At 39.1% G+C, this 18,300-nt stretch overlaps 1 protein-coding gene across 6 annotated transcripts in view; it reads left to right on the plus strand.

Moving 5' to 3' along the window:
- The window catches only part of Dlc1 (DLC1 Rho GTPase activating protein), a 420,643-nt gene that overhangs the window by 219,331 nt on the left and 183,012 nt on the right, over window positions 1-18,300 (plus strand). For all 6 annotated transcript variants that reach the window (XM_039094797.2, XM_063275674.1, XM_063275672.1 and 3 more), the window contains exon 5: window positions 8,796-8,829. In XM_039094797.2, coding sequence (XP_038950725.1) covers window positions 8,796-8,829 — 34 coding nt within the window. The remainder of the gene's footprint in view (window positions 1-8,795; window positions 8,830-18,300) is intronic.

Here is an 18,300-nt window from a genome sequence, read left to right on the forward strand (position 1 = left end):
AATTTAACCTTTTATTTTAATATAACTGGTAATAATTAACATGACCCAGATAGGTATGAATGAAATATTTTGCCTTTAGCTTTCTAAGAGACTAAATAAAGAAAAAAAACAAACAAAAGAAATTCACAATGTCAGCTCTTTTGCTTATAAACTGGCAACTACATGGAATTATGTTAAACCATTAACAAACACTTTACTGTATTAAAATATATGTGCCTTTTTTCCATTCTACTGACCAATATTACATATATGACATGTAATATTATGTTTGTTGTATATCAATGATTTATTAATCAAAAGTGAAATTTTAGTTTGGAGAAATTTGAGAGGTGGGTGACAAATTCCAACAAAAATTAATTGGTATTTTTAAATGGCCATACTATTAAAAACAGTTTATACATTAAGTATCACAACACTAATAAAATTCATCAGAAAATTATTTTTGAACATTCTAAAATTCATCTGGAAACAAAAAAAAGACTTTGGTTGGAAATCCCAAGCAATCCTGAGCAAAAAGAACATAATATTAGAAGTATCACAGGACCCAACTCCAAAATAAGCTTAAGGTGCCAAAATCATGTCAACAGAAGCAATATGGCACTGCTATAAAATAGACATGCCAACCAGGGACTAGAGGGGAAGATTCAGAAACAGCACACAGCTATAATCACTCAATTCTAATATGCAAAGAAGAAAAGACAAGTTTTCAACCAGTGACGATAAGAAAACTGGTTATCTACATGTAGAAACGTGAAACAAATTTCTTGTCTCTCAGTCTGTACAAAACTCAACTCAAAATAGACTAAAGACTTTAAGGTAAGACACAGACTTGTAAATGATGGGAGGAAGCACACACAAGAAAAGTGCTACATAAGATAGGCATAGACAATGGCCTCATGGCTAGAAATCCACTAGCTCCAAAAAAAAAAAAGACAGAAAAATTTATGAGTGGAATTGCATGAAATTAAATCAAAAGGCTTCTTTCTGTACAGCAAAAGAAACAATCATCAAAAGACTTAAGAGACAACTGCAGAATGGGAGAAAAATTTCCCTAGATATTCACGTAACCAAGGATTATTACCTAGACTATGCACAGAACCCAAAAGATGATAAAATAACGTCAATCTCATCAATAAATTAACAAATAATAAAAAAATACAAATGGCCAGTAACTATAGGAAAAATGTTAAATAATTTCCATCATGAAAATGCAAATCAAAGCTACCGTGAGGCCCCACCTCATCCCAGTCAGAATGGCCATCATCAGGAAGATAAACAATAGCAAATATTGACAAGGATGTGGGAAAACAAGAATACAAACAAAATGTTAGTGGGAATACTCTACAACTGCTATGGAAATCAATATAGGGGTTCTTTTAAAAAAAACTGTAATAGATCTATCTTATGATCCGGCTCTAACATTCCTGAGAAATGTAAGTCAGAATACAACAGAAATACCTGCACTCTGATATTTACTGTGACACTGTTCACAATAACCAAGCTATAGAATCAGCCTGGTACCCATGAACATACGAGTGGATAAAGGAAATTATACAGACACCCAAACCCATCCACCCTCTCCCAAACATAATGGAATATTAACCAAATATAGGAATTAAATGTCAATTTCAGGAAATTGATAGAACTGAAGATCATCTTATAATAAACAAAATAATTCAGACACAAAAATACAAGTACCACATATTTTCTTTCCTAAGTAGAATCAAAACAGTGAAAGAAAGAGGGGTGGGGGAGGCGGGATAAGGGTGATAGGAGGAGAGAAAGGAGGGAGAGGAGGGATAGGAGGGGGAGGAGGGCTAGGAAGGAGAGAAGGTTGACTTAGAAGTGAAGGATAATTAGGAAAGAGGAGGGGGACCAGGAAGAAAGAGAGGGGAGGGAAGAAACAGAAATAAGGAGAGAGTAATTTAATATATCACAATACGTTCATGCATGGAAATATCACTATGAAATCCATTGACCTTTTTACTTAATGTGATTTCATTTTAACAACAAAAAAGAAAAGCAACTTCTGTCAAATGCAACTGGTGGCCTGAGGTATCCCCTAGCATGCAAAATCACACAGATAGTCAAATATTCTGCATACTTTGGTATAGGGTTCACTTACATGTACACACTCTCCCAAAATGCAGAGAACTAAGAGTCTTGTCTGCAGACGAATTACGTCACAGAGCATCCCTAGTTCACTCATAAGCAGGTAAACACTAGACATGCGTAGCAACAGTTTTGGAAAGACTGCACTTTGAAGCTGTGTGCCGAAGACGCTAATCTGTACCCCCAGCTTTGTAAGACTAAATGAAGGTGTCTGAGAAAAAAAGGATTTTTCCCAAATTATCGGAAAGCATGTATAAATATTTCAAGATTAGAGGGAATAAATTTGCAGAAATAAGTGCATCAAATGGAAGGAAGGGATGCAGACCATCTTGCTTTCCATTATTTCTTAATGAATTTTTACCTCATTAATAAATATAATCAATCACTTACAGGGACTCTGTAATAATCTACTTCCTTGCAATAGTTTTATGGAACCCCACAAAGAGCCTCCTGATACAGTTACTCTGTCTACACTGTTACCAATAAGGAAACAGCTCAGACATTTCCAGAAAGTCATTAACATCAGCAGCTAATTATGACAAGAAAGAGCCTCATATTTACTCATATGGCCTCTGCAATCAATCCTTGAATTTTCAGTTATATTACTTCCCTTTGCAGTCTGTCTTCCATTTCTTTCAGATTATCACCACACTTAGGAGAAGGTCCGGCTGGTTAGTACTGAACAGGTACCTGAAACTGATTAACCAAACTAGGGCACAAGAGAACGAGAAAAGCTCAGCATCATTATTAAGAGCTGAAGCTCTAGAAAGAGTGGGGAGAATCATTAACTGAAACCCTTCACAAGGATGTCCCCTCCCCACACACCCCACCAGACCTCTAAACATCCTGGAGCCTCCAGTCTCTTGAGGGTTAGGTGCATCTTTACTGACTGAACCCAGACCCTGCAGTCCTCTGCTGTGTATGTGTTGGAGGCCTCATATTAGCTGGTATATGCTGCCTGGTTGGTGATCCAGAGTCTGAGAGATCTCAGGGGTCCAGGTCAATTGAGACTGCTGGTCCTCCTACAGGGTCACCTTCCTCCTTAGCTTCTTTCAGCTTTTCCCTAGTTCAACCACAGGCCTCTACTCCATATTCAATAAACAATACTTTCCCAGCCTATTAAAAAAAAACCCTTCAGTAGGGACAGCTCCCTTAAGGGCTAAAAAGGCAAAGTCTGAACAACAGGAAAAAACCCATTGTAGGGTTGTGTGAGTGCTATGAAGAGCAGACATGGCAGAGGTGTGACACTGAAAAGAACACTTCATTGCTTGTCAATATCGATCGAGAAATCAAAACTGGCGCCACTGAATCAATTGCTCTCAGAATAAGTTACTTGCCATCTGTCTCAAAATTAGTCTCCAGTCTATAGCATTGTTCGTCAACTTTCATAGATTAGATATGAAAATGCAAAGCGATTCGCCCTGTAAAATAATAACTTTGGAGAATTCACAATTGAGGACACGTGGGGGTGGCCTGTGATGATTTTCTGAAAGTGAAATTTCTTTTCTCTACTATTATCTAGCTAAGAACATAAGTTAAATGAAAGAAGAGAGCCCTGGGAGAGGCAAAGCCATAGTGACGGTTGGGTTCCCTGTGGTGTAGGAAACACTGCTGTGAGGTGGGTTCTAGTCTTGTTCCAGTGGCAGCCAAGGCTCTCCAGCATTGGGCTATTCACTTAGCTGCTGAGAGCTCAGCAGCCTCATAGCCAACACAATGAAGAAAGAAAAAAGAAGTAGATGACAGGTCAGATGAAAAATGATAAATTTAGGTCGTCGCTTAACGGAGTATACATTATAAATAATGTAGCCAAAAATATCCCAAATCCACAAATACATGCATTTTTCCTATGAAAATCAGGGTTAAAATGTGACATTTAAGGTTTTTTTGAGTACTACATAGACAATTTATATAAAGAGATTAGAGAAATTATGGATGTGGTCCTTGGAGAACTGAACTTTGATGACTGCTAAATTCCGCACCATAAATATATTCCTGAAAGATGACCTCAAAGGCTATAGAAATACTTCATAACATGCAATAGACGCTATCATACTGCCCATCAGACTCCGCTTGGCAATGAGATTCTTCATTCAAATGAAAGCAAGTTGAAACCGTTGAGTGGGTCATTACACATTGGGATGATTTCAAACAAGTGTAAATGAAGACGAGAGGAATCACTCCCATTTCCATGAACCCTCTTCTCTTCAGTGTTTTCTTTCATGACTGCTCACAAAAAAACAAACAAAAAAAAAACCCGATGAACTCAAAAACTCCCTCTGTTGTCAACTGTGAGCCCCAAGTTCCTACTATTGCTGGCAATGGGTTCTTGAGCCCTCTTCTGAGAACCAGGGTCTCCAGCACTGAAGGGTACTTTCCTATCAAGCCTAAGAACACAATTACTCATTGGGAAATTTTCTCTATAAAATGTTTTTGAGAACGAATGCATTTTTAAAGGAAGAAAATGAATTATAAAGTCACTAACTCATGGATTTAACTACTTTTTTAAAAAAGAAATGGAAGAAATTACTTCTGGAAAAATTAAATATTCCAGACACTTCTATGTTAATATCTGTAATATTTGAAAGCATTCCAAATAAGCATGGAGAGACAGAGAAAGAATAAGCACACACACAGACACACAGACACATACACAGACACACACACACACAGAGACACACACACACAGAGAGACACACAGAGACACACAGAGACACACAGACACACATGTACACAGATACACACATGCACATAGAGAGAGAGACAAAGAAAGACACAGAGACACAGCTTGTGAGACAGAGACAGAGAAATAGAGAGACAGAGTTAGAGAATAAACAAAAACTGCCAGGCATGGAGCTTTACCTAAAGGTAAAGTCTGCCCCTTCCACAGAGCCCAGACTATTTGCCTTTCTTTGAAGAATTTGCTCATCGGAAAAAAAAAAAAAAGCCTTCTTGCTAGTGACACTGTATGGTACTAATTCCAAATAACTGAAAATAGAATAAATGTTTTATATGACTGAAAGAAAAAGCATATTGCTAAAGATCAATTGAGTATAGAGGAAAATCTTATCATGTCCATCTAAACTCATCTGGTCAAAAAAGCAAACCCCTAAAGACTTCCATTAGAGCCTTTCCATTGGCACCGTTGTGTGCCCCGAGCTGACACTGGGCTGGAGTGCGTTCTGATCCGACCCGCCTCCCTTACACTGCTGTCTGCAGTAGCACAGCCATGGCTATAAGTCCCCAAAGGTATCAGGTAGAGTTCATCGGAGCAGTGCAGAGGGCTGTCCTCCCAGGAGACCAGAAGACCTAACATACATAGGTAATACTGCCACAAATCGTGTCAAACTTCCCTAAGCATATTTCACATCCAAAAATGTGAGTAGCTGGCTAAGCTCACACAGACAGCTTTAAAAGTAAAGCAAATTGTTTCCTCTTCCTTTACTAAAGAGCTTTCTTTTCAGTGGCTCTTTCTTTTTTTCAATTTCAAGTGTAAAATTACCTTAATTGTCCAACATAGACCAACACAGTTCCCTAGGAGAGCTATTAGCCAGCAGCAGAATATATTCAGACTCGGGTGGTTCGGGGCCATGGAAATGGTGATTTTCTATCATTTAAATATCATAGAGGAGAATAACAAAATTTGAACGATTTTTTTCCCTCTCATTTGGAAGTTATTAGTAGACTTCCCTTTGTTTCATTGAGAGAGAAGAAAATGCGAAGTTACAGCGAACCCATCTGGCCAGCAGGAAAGCCCCATTTAATTGCTTTGCCCATTTAATTGCTTTATTGCCAGAAATGTTAAATAACTTCCTGAAGAGGCAGCTCAAATGAGACATGTGGCAGCCATTAACCGGGGTGCCGGACAGATTCTGAACTATGCTTTTCTATGAGAACTGTCTCATAAGAAACCACCGCATTGGGTATGTCCATTCCACAAACGTTTCCTGAACATCTACTTTGCCCTTGAGTATACACAGCCAGCTTTCAGGAGAAGTTTCTGGTGATCTCAAAAATAGCTAACTAGAACATTCTGGGACATTCCAACAAGGACTTAGCATGCCCATCTTGGAAGTCAAGGGCAAAAGAACCATCATATTAGCATCCCATCCTTCCGATGGTCCAATGCCTGAAACCATTCCAGTTTCGCCTGGATAATCTTCTGTTTTAAGACTTACTTATAATTTTACTAATGTGCACACATGTTATACAACATATGTGGGTGCCTCAGTGTGCAAAAAGAGAGAGTCAGATCAGTTATTCAAATCGGGTGTTGGAAATCAAACATGGGTCCTCCATAAAAGCAATAACTGCTCTTAACCACTGACTCCTCTTCAGCCCCGCGCCTGGGTAATTTTAATCATCTGCTACTAGATCATTTGTTTTAACACCGTACCAGTGAGAGAGCTAACCACTGCCACTCAATATCCATCCATCGAATGGGACTTTTTTTTTTTTTGCTCTTTTGTGTATCTTTGTCAACTACCTTGAGAATTTCACACTGAAGAAAACTGTTAGATTTTCATACCCAAGATATCATAAGACATGTAACTACAAATGGCCAACGAGCTTGAATTAACTGAATACTAAGTGTCAGAATTTTCTAATTCCTCCAATGCCTGTCAGCCCGGTCAAGGGCTTCACGAGCTTCAGCGATGTATACACAGACCACTTTCTGGAGAGACAATTTGACCTCAAAATAAGCCAGTGGAGAGCTGTCCAGTTGTTATGATTTGGTCTAAGTTGAACAGAAACATTATCATTGTCCAGGCACATTAAACTCTGACTCTCTTGTTTTTTCCTATTTCATAATATGACTGCTGCAGTTACTTAAGAGAAACGAGAGCTGGTAAATTAAAGCAGCGTGTGGAACATGGTAGGATTCCAAAATAATCAGCATTAGCCACACGAAATACAGGCATGGCAAACATGAAGGGTAAACTATTTCTGTCCTATAACAGCTCAATGGTTATAATTTTATGAAATATTCTGTATACTATAAATACCTCTTTATAATCAAATATGGGAAATACCTGTGTGTTGCTCGTCAGCTTGTAGTTTGGGGCGAGAGTTTTAATTTATCTTAAATGTCTTAGCTATAAGAAGAGGACAATTGCTTGATTTGTCCCAAACAAATATATGCACATCTATTTTGTAATTTCCATCAATATCTTGTCATGGAACTTCACAGACGTGTTTTCTCCATCAACCAGAAGGCTCTGATAGGTAAAGTGGAGGCCAACATGACAAAGGCTATGTGCTAGCTTCCATAACTGACTGTGGGACTGCAAACAAGCTACTGTAATCTGTAGCACGCCATAAGGTCGTTCTGAGGATTTGGTGGATCTGCGCAGGCAGGAGTTTAAAGGCTACCCTACACTTACTAAGCACTAAGTGAGAGCTGATTCTTATACTGTGGGACTTGCTCCATGAACACTCTAATTGCCTATCACCTTCATTCACAACCTTATCAACCTTATTTGTTAAGTGGAAAATGCATCCAACTGCTTTGTAAATATGTATCCCTACACTCATAGATTAGTGCATCTCTCAGCCTTCATCAGAGAAGCCTCTGTGTGTGCGCCTTTTTCTGTCTGGGTCTCTTTGTGTCTTTGTCTTTCTCTCTCTTTCTCTCTCTCTCTTTCTCTTTCTCTTTCTCTGTCTCTTTCTTTCACATTCACGCATACACTCACAATAAATCACCAGTGTGAGGATGCCTTTCTGGCCTCCACGTTTCCTAAAGACAGAAGAAGAACTAGGTGGTCTGTAGTCAGTGATTGCCATATAGAAATCTCAATGGATGGGTTGCACGGACTGTAAAAGCCTCTCTAATCTGCACACACACATATGGGTGTACCCACACTCTCTTCTACATGCAACACACACACACACACACACACACACACACACACACACACACACATTAATGCCTCTGGGCTGTTTTATACAAGAACAATTGAATTGAGAACTAGAAATTCAGGCTCCTTAATTCATTCTGAGTATTCACAAAGAATGGCATTAACAGAATGGTCTGTAAGCATTTGAAATACTTCATTTTATTCATTCCAGCCGTTACGTTTAAAATAATAAAAATAAAAATGGAATGGAAGTTTTTAAACTTTTCATATCAGTAAATTAACCCATGGAATCGCTGCCCAGAGTAATAATAAGTAAGCCAGGATGCTCCTTTTCAGCACACCTAGCACGCCTATGGAAGACACTACGTTCAGTTCTTCCAGCGGCCCCAAGAAATACATGGGTTTTTCACCCATTAAAAAAGAGTCAGGGCAGCTCATTCAAGGATTTACTGAGAGTAGAGAAAGGCCGAAGACTTGAAATGTGCAGACATTGACCAAGTAATTTGCTTTGTGGGTCTCCCAAAAGTAGTAAAAAGAAATCCACCCAAAGTCAGAGAGAGTGTGTTAGTTTACTATACCACCAATGCCCTTTAAACATTACAGACTGATTCTGACTTCAGACCAGAATGTCACTACAGACCGGAGGGTGCGACTCTCACACCCAGGTCTAATGGCTTCACAGACCGCTCCACAATGCGGATTTGTTTCCTACTGTCACCATCTGGTTTTTACTCCATTTATGACTAATATTATGATAATAATTTGTCATAATTATATTATTTATTTTTTCTAATAAGGTCATAATCTTGTGCATCTCTTCTTTTTCAGGCTGTCCCATGTATTGCAGAAAAGGAAACAGCTGGTGAGTTGACATTTGAGCTGTGTTTTGTCTCCTACCTATTTCAGAGTAAAATTCCACCTTAATCGGATACCGTACATAGACCTGTGGTCACAAAGAATATATGACCTACAAATCAAAACAATGTGTCCAGATACTTTGTAGTGTTGGATTTTCATTTTCATTTAATTCTAGGAAAAAATGCATTGTATATTATCTCTGGATTTACATAATCGCTATAGATTGGTTTGCTGTTGATTTTCATCTTTATTGAGTTTTATTAGGGAAGATATAAGAAGTTATCAAAATTTATTTGATAACTGAGTCTTTACATTCAATAGTAGGCAAGATATGAAATTGCGTCTGGCAGAGTTTGGCACATATATTTACTGTCTTTTTTATTATTTTTTCCATTACTTGGAAATAAGTCTTTCTTTATATCTTCTGATTAGTTTTACTGTGAAATCTTTTAGTGTAGTGATATTTGCTTGCTTTCTGTTCCCATTTACTTGAAATATTATTTTCTTTCCTTTCCTTTAAAATCCATTTGAAAGTTTAGGCCACTCATGCTTAAAGTTAATATTGAAAAGCAAAACAAAAAAATTTCCACCTTAAAATAGAAATCTCAGTCATATCTAAAATGCACTAGTCTCACCAATTTCTGTGGGAAAGGTTGTCAAATTCTTGGCAAATAAATCAGTTGTTCTCAAAGAAAAATATGGCCTTTTAGCATCGTATTGTTTTAAAGGCCTTCTTGTAGTCTTACAATTAGTTTCAATTACATTTTTTTTCTCTTGGGGGAGGGGAATTGACGCTGACCAATGTGATGAGGTGTGGTCTTTGAAATTTGATTTTTGGTACTTATTAAGATTTCTTTTTTAATATTGAGTACCTTGTTCAGGAGTCAGAAATAGATGTTCCTGAGGGATAAAATGGGTAGGGCATGATTGAATGTAGTTAGGAAGCAATGTAGCTGATGGAGAAAAATGGTGCTGCTTTTCTGGGATGCTTGTAAGTATCCCACAGTATTGTGGAAAATGGGAAAGAATTGATAAGGGTCATGAAAAATAAGAGAAATTAGTCTGGAATTGGTAGAATTGTGTGCTTTAAAACCTTTTGGCCTTTCTCAATATTGTTTCTGCATTCAACCTTAAGAAAATAAAGACAAAAAGAAAAGTAAAACCAGTTAGAATGTGCACCACCAGCTTGATGCATCTTGCTTTGTTTACAGACATGTGATGTCATTTAGTTCATAGACACGTGATGTTTAAAAGCAAGAGAGTGGAGGCAAGTTGCATCAAGCCAAAAGAAAGATTGACTTCAAGTTTTTTATTGAGTTTAGGACTTCTGGGGAATGAGTTTTTATTTACTCATTTATTTAGGTATTCGTTGGGGAAAAGAAGTGTATATACCATGGCATGGGTATGGGAGTCAGAGAACAGTTTATGGGAGTATGTTTTCCCTTTCTACTATATGGGTTCTGGAATATAACTTGTAACATAAGTTTGGGGGTGAGAGCCATCTTGCTATCTTCTTCATAGACAAATAGGGGGTGTCCATCTTTTCTTACCAGAATCTTGTTTTTATAGCTAGGAAGTTGTCACACAAAGATCTTAGCTCTTAACTCTATGAGCTGAACTTCCCTATTGTGTTTAGTCGGTGTCTGACTTCTTCAATCTAATAATATCAAGAGCCCCTCAGAATAGGAAGAGATGATTAAAGGGGACTCAAGGTTGTATGAAACAACAATCAAGTTCTGTGACAAATGGGCTCTGGTCATACAGATTACAACTACTGGCATCGGGTGACTTTAAAGTAAGTTGTTAAGCCACAGGATGTCTTCACACAGATTTTGCTGGGCTGTCTAGTTAAACAAGAACTAAATGGTTTGATGTGTGCATATCGATTTTAACAACAAAGCAACTTAGGCCCCTATTTGTCTGGGATTGTGACATTCTTTGTAATTCTCTAGACTAGCTGTAATTCAATCAAGATGTATAACAGCAATGCTGTCCTCTTATTCCAGAATAACAGCAAATCCTTTCCTTCTCCCAAGGAAAACATTCCGGTGTAAACAGTTGGCTGGTGGGGAGAGAAAGAAGGGAAGGAATTGACTTGTCTGAGGAAACAGAGTAGCGAGGTACAAACTCCTCCCTCTTTTGCTTAAATGCTGTCACTTGGACATGGAGGAGTGCTTCATGGTGTCATTTCTGGGATATTTCAAAAACGCTGTTCCAACTCTGAACTCAGCACAGCATAAGCAGCATGCATCCCCTGTTTCCTGTTCTCTGACACACTCTCCTCCTCTTCCAGAGAAAGGAACTGCCACATTTCCTAATATTTGCATTTAATATTAAGGAGGCAAAAGTTTCAAAGTTGATAGACTGAATGTCAGAAGTTGAAAGGCGTAGGTTAGAGGTTCACAGATCCAGTGCAGTCCCGGGCTACTTAGCAAAACCCTATCACATATACATATACCTATACCTATACATATACATATACTCATATATATGCATATACAATTATACATATACATCATATTCATATACATATGTATATATCACATATATATATATATGATAGGCATGGTGGCGTAATCCTGTAATTAGCTGAAAAGCTGATGCAGGAGGACAGCTGTGAGTTCAAGAAAAGTCTAGGCTACAGAACAATTTCTGAAGATTGAAGAAAGATCCTGTCCCAGTTAAAGAAGTAAAGGATAGGCAGGTGGTCTCAGCCAGGAAAGGCATTGCCACCAAGCCCAGTGACCTGAGGTCAATCTCCCCCGGACCCACATGGGGGAAGGACATAAGTTGTGTTTTGATCTCTACACATGAAGAACACACACACACACACACACACACACACACACACACACACACACACATACTATAAATTAAAAACAGACAGAGGAAAGAAGTTGATAGACTCCGTTCATGAGTCTTCATGAGATCTTGCTGAAGAATTGAACCAGCTGAGATATATAACCTTGCCCAGCCTCAGGCACATGGTATCCCATATCACATACTTCATGATTCACGTTGAATTCATTCTTATCTACATTAAAACATTTATATGTCTGTGATAGATTCCTAAATTTTACTTTATAGATTCCTGGACAAAGTGTTGTGCTTATGAGGAAATACATTTTTGGGGGGAAAATACAAATGTAAGAAGGTGATTAAGTGTTTAAAAGTTAGTGGGTTCACCTGTCAAGGTAATTCCTTGTATTTGAATAATCTGTGAATAATGGTTATCAGATCAAATGTTCCAAAGGAGAATGTTATTTACTTCAAAAGTTGTGAAAGAGTGTCGGTATCTAACTCTTCCCTTCTAAGCTATTCTGTATCTAAGATGTATTCTGTGGAAAACATCCTGAGTGTTTAGTCTATGAATGGGACTTTATTTGTTCCCAACTCTACGACCCTCTAGTATTAAGTTCCCACTGAAGAGAAGCGCTACAATAAAGCCAGAAGGCTTACCCAGTCTTCCTGGGTAATTGAGTTCTTTAACAGGATTAAAACTTCCTATCCACCCTAAGGGCTGCCTTTTTTTCTTTCCCTTTCTTTTTTCTTGCTAAATGAAGGCAGCCTATTGTTTACTATGGTGGTCTATCTTTAACTTGTGTGACCCCTCATCCAAGCCAACTGAAACCTCCTGCAGCAGGGCTTCTGAGTGTCTAAACAAAATCATTTGTGGTGCCTGCCACCCTCGCTCTTACACAACCTTGGGTTGTTCGAGGTGGTCTTAGCCATCCTCCATTCCCATCGGTGCTGCTGGGCTTTGCAACAATTTATCTACTGCTCTCCTACCTCCCGAGGACCAACCCTCCATGAGGAACACTGGAAACATTCTGTGCACCCATCCCACAAGTACTTACTGATCACCTACGTCTTCTAGGCGTCCTATGAGGGCGTTATGAAAACTTGATTATGATAACAGTCTTCTTTCAGGAACTCAGACTCTGTTTAGAGAGTAACTTCTGCAAGCAAGCATCCTGCTCTTCCCAACAGAGCATGTCTTTAACACCTTGTTCAAAACTTCCTAGGAAAAGAATCGTACTAAAACCGCTTAGCATAACCTATGTCAGGACGTGTATTCTTAGGACTGAAATAAATATTCTTAGGACCAATCAGTTCACTCATAAAAGACTTAGACTCAAAAAACACGAGGATAAGCAATATTTTGTTTTTCTCAATCTATGACATTTTCATTATTTTTATTAGTCGCCAAATGTGTTCCCCTAGAGAATGGGCCTAGTGGGCCAGGCAAGATGGTGCGTTACAACCCCAGCAAGGTTTGGGACCATAAGTTCAAGTCCAACCTGACATACATAGTTAAGGCCTTTCTTCAAAAAAAAAAAAAATCAAGACACTTCCCACCCCCACAAAAACAAACAAACAAACAAAACTGACAGAAAAGAAAACCACAGACAGCGCCTTGAGCCCCGGGTATCTTCTGTAGTACATATGCTCCCTGTCAGTGCCGCCTTCAGCAAGTTAGTTCCTCGTTCTTCTCATTCACCAGGGTAAATAAAGAAACCGCCATGCTCGAGTAAGCAGGGAAGCCCAGTGCACAGTGAGTACTAAAAGCATAGCTCGTTCTCATGACAATTAGTCGTGCACATAACCACTGTGCGTTGGGCCTCACAGAGACTAGTTATGCTACTGCTATCTGCGTGTGCGCCCTCGCGACACCGCCTGACAGCTACGTCGCTGCCCTGGTGGAAGAGAGATCGTTTCCTCCACAAATCTGAGCCAAGTCAGACATGTGTTGTTCATTGTAGTTCGGGTCCAGTTGGCCACATTTTAACCTCGTTCTAGACATTATTTTCTCCTTGAGACTAAAATCCTCTTATGAATATCTATATCTACAATTCAATATCTACAAAGATTAGTCCTCGCGGAATACATATTTCCTCTTTGCTTATGTTTTCATAATCACTCTGTATACCAGGTCTGGTGCTGTTACTGAATCCTGCCTACTCAGAAACCTGACTCACAGGGTACCCAGCTGTTTCTGCCTGCCCTGTTATTGCATGAGGTCCTGTCACTTCTCCTCAGCCCAAACTCTCTCTCCCATCCCTCTTCCTGGAGACTTTACTTTTCATTGGAACTCCTCAACACCGTGCAGAACTGGTTGCCCTGCTTTTATAGATTTATTTTAATTATATGTTTATGTGTGTCTGTGTTTTTGGGGTATGGGCACATGCGTGCAGATGTCTTCAGAGGCCGGGGTTTGGATCCCCTGGAGCTGGAATGACAGACAATTTTGAGCTACCCCGCAAAGCCCACCAAACTCGAGTCCTTTGCAAGAGCAGCCCAGCTCTTAACCAGTGAGCATCTCTCCAGACCCTCGCTATGGCTTTTATAATGTTCTCTAATTAAACTCCATGCAGTTGCACCTAATGAGACACTTGTTTCCCACTAGGAACTTCATTGATTATTGATATAGATATAGATATAGATAGAGATAGAGATAGATAGATAGATATAGATAGATATAGAGATAGATAGATATAGATATAGATATAGATGTATGTATTATTATTTTCTCTGTGTGCCTTTGATTGAATGGATGGTTGGGTGGTTGATTTTTTTTCCATTGGTAGATCCAACTAGAGTCACAACATCCAGGGAATGCCTTTAATTTTTTATCTCTCACCTTCTGCCTTGATGTGAGGTATAAACTTTTTCTTGTTAAAAATTAATAATTAATTAATTAGTTAATTAATTAATGAAAGAGTGATGGTCAATAAGAAGTGAGTTAGAAGGGGTTGGGGATTTAGCTCAGTGGTAGAGCGCTTGCCTAGCAAGCGCAAGGCCCTGGGTTCAGTCCCCAGCTCCGAAAAAAGGAAAAAAGAAAAAAGAAAAAAAAAGAAGTGAGTTAGAAACTGAAAGATATCGGATTGGGGTGGGGGGGAAGAGATAAAGTTTGGTTTTCTTCATTATGAATAAAAGTATTTACATTAAATCCAGTGGAGGAGAAATTCATTTACACTGGTGAGTTAGAAGGTTCGTTAGTACAGAAGCACGATGTAGCTTAAAAAAGAGATGCAATTAGTCACTAAAATGAACTCTCAGGCTACATGTGAAGAGTACTACAGAAAGTGTCCCATGCTAAAACTCAATCTCAAAACACCTTCTGTCAGCGTGCATGGTCGTCTGTGCCCACTGTGGTTGGCCATTGTGGTTAGGGCGCTATCCTCAGTCTGTTGGGACAGTGCTAGCACCTCCTTAATGAATCATTATTGAGGCAGAGTGAGCCCTTGGCCTCTACTCCTAGGAACAGCCTGTGTGCTTTCCGCTGCAGTTCCTTATCTTGCTTAGTGATCCTCTTCTCCAGGCCTTGAGCCTGTCTTCGTCAACAATGCCCTTGGTGTCCTATGAAACTAGAAAAACTGGCTTTCTTGTAGGTGATTTGGAAACCTATTTAACCAAGCGACCGTAATCACAAAAAGGCTTCCAATTCAGTATCAGGGGCAGAATTAACACTCTTCTAAAATTGGTGTTTAACTTTCTCTCTCCTTCCTCCTTTGTCCCTACTTTTCTCCATAACTGCCAAATACCTCAGCCAAATAATTCATTAATGGTGGTAGGTGGAGATCTACACCACAGGAATGAGTAGAGAGTACCATTGAGGAAAATGACTTTGAATCTAACTTTGGCTGGAGTCCTTGGTTGTTTCTCTTAAAATGTTTGTTCTCCTGCCTTGAGGTTATTTGGTTGGCTATGAAAATGCTAAAAATCAAGATAAAGAATAATTCAGTCTGGAGCTCTTGTGAAAGCTATATTTCAAAACAGTAGAGAGGAGCATGCTCTCCTGAAAAATGTAGTGTTGTGGTGAGCAAAGCAGAAAATTAACAAGCAAACACTGCTTGGTGACAAAGGGGTGAGAAGGAAAACCCAAGTTTCCATTGGTTCAATTCCATTGGACTTTTGTAAACACAGTAAAGAAAAAAACCCAGACTGAGTGCCATTTGCTATTAATTTCCTTGGCAGCCTTTGATCAGTAAAAAGGGAAATGCAGATGAAAATATTTTTAAAAGACAAAAAAAAAGAGTAAACCTAAAATAAAAAGACACTTGCCCTTTTCCTGGTCTGATTATCAGAGATAGTTGTTAACAGTTATCAGTGTGAGAATCTCAAGCTTTGATTGAAATAAAAAATAAAGGGCTGCCCAAATTCAGAATTCTTTGCAAAACTTCACTGTTTCCTGTCTCCAATCGCGTTCATTGAATTTCTGTCCCTTGTACCAAATAAACTATAAGCATCTTGAAGACAGAATTTTGCTTCATTCAGTTCGGGGTATCCCAGCGCCTGGCGTTATTCTAAGTGTTTGATGTTTACTAAACACATGAACAAATGGAAACTACATTTAAAATCTGGAATTGCTTAAATCTCTGTGAGGCCGTCAAAGCCCACAGTAGAATCTTCTAGTTCTAAGTGAAGTTCTTCCTGTGATTGCAAAGACCCCTAGCTGCTTGCTGGGTCTCCATAGTATCTAAAAATTGTCTCTATCTGGCTGGGCTCAGCTCTGGCCAACATTCCAAATTCCCTATCCACTTTCACTCTCAGAAAAATGACTTAAACTAGTTTTATACAAATAGCATATAAATACTCACTTACTGCATTTTTTATAAGTTTTATGGTCTCTACTTGCCTGCTTTTTTTATGAGGAAAGAATTTAGGGTATGCCCACACATAACCTCACAGTTTCTCTGAAACTTAATGTAAATTCATCCATGAAAAGTTGGCTATGTTTGAGTGGGCTATTGAGAAGAAACACATTAGCTTCCAGGTATTAGGAATTCCTTTAATATATCTTTAATGTGTGTGTGTGTGTGTGTGTGTGTGTGTGTGTGTGTGTGTGTGTTTTATTCTTAAATGCCAAATTCTTGACTACAGGATATTTTTAAATATGGTTTCTAAATCTTTCTTAGTTTTCTATTTTTAGTGTATTGCTAATTAAGTAAAATAAATTTATTATATCTCTTTTTCTCCATTACATTTCAATCAATACTGATCAGTATTTTCTATTAAATTCTGTCTTCTTCATCTGCTGTATCCTGCATGGAAATATTCTCCCCAGGTCTTCAGAGCTGAAGGTCCTACTTGGTTACATTCTTCTTTCCGTATTCAGTGTTTCCTAAGATGTATATCTGTCTATGAATTTATAAAATAAATAAAGCTCCTTCCACCATAATTTCAAACTTAATTGGACTGAGAGATGACTGTATCATCTTGTCAGATGTAGCAGCGCAGGACCCTATGTATCTATGAGGGGTTTGTAGAAATGAGTAGACCATGAGGGCTGTGACCTAACCAATGGTTTAATCCATTAACACATTCAACGTTTTAAGAGAGTATTGGAAGGTACTAGAACTGTAGAATTCAGGGTCCTGGTTAAGAAGTCTGTCCCTGGAGTCCCAGCACTGATGGGTATTCCTTACCCTGGCCACTTCTTGTCTCCTCTTTCTCCTAAATGCCATGATCTGAGCCAGTCTCAACCACAAGCTTCCACCATCCTGAGGTTCTATCTCATCCCTGGGTCAAAGCAATAGACACAGTTGACCTTGGAATGTAGTCTCTAAAAGCGTGGATCACAATCAGTTCTCTCCCAATTCTTGCCTTTATGGGCATTGTCACAGTGATGAAAAGTTGTGCCTCCCATTTCATCTGTGACATTCAGAATGACTGCACAGAGCAAGTGCATTAAGAATACTTTCTGGAACAATCTGGTTATTTGGCAGACCAAGAGAATCCTGTGGCAAGTGGGTTAACTGCCAGTATATTGATGAGCAGGACTTTTCATGATACTTGACTAAGTTAATATTTCTTTTCTGAAAAAGTCCTGTGGACATTGTACTTCTCTTCTGGGAAGGACTGGCTATTGATGTATGAAGAGACGACTGAGAACTATCAACATGGGCAGAGTTTTGTACTTCAGTGTTCCAATCAGCGTCTTACTGTCTCTGTAAGGGTTCCCATTACTGTGAGAGACAACATGACCAAGGCATCTCTTATAAAAGAAAATATTTAAGTGGGGCTGGCTTACAGGTTCAGAGGTTCAGTTCATTATCATCAGGGCAGAGAGCATTGCAGAGTCCAGGCAGGCATGGTGCTGGAAAAGGACCTGAGAGTTCTACATCTTGATCTGCAGGCAACAGGAGACTGTCTTCCATGCTGGGTGAGCTTCAGCACAGGAAACCTCAAAGTCTGCCCTACAGTGACACACTTCCTTCATCAAGGCCATACCTCCTAATAACAGTGCTCCCCATGGGCCAAACATTCAAACCCAAGAGTCTATGGGGCCCAAACCTATTCAAACCACCACACTTATTTTGCTTTCTGGTGCTAGGTGCTAGGGGTGGGGAGATAGGGGGAAAGCAACTTGGAAAGAAGAAAAGGGTTTATTTGGCTTACACTTTCCAAGATACAGTTCACTACAGAAAGCCAAGGCAGGAACTCAAGGTAGGAACCTGGTGGAAGCAATAGA

This window comes from Rattus norvegicus, chromosome 16 (genome assembly GCF_036323735.1).
Source record: "Rattus norvegicus strain BN/NHsdMcwi chromosome 16, GRCr8, whole genome shotgun sequence".
NCBI lineage: Eukaryota > Metazoa > Chordata > Mammalia > Rodentia > Muridae > Rattus > Rattus norvegicus.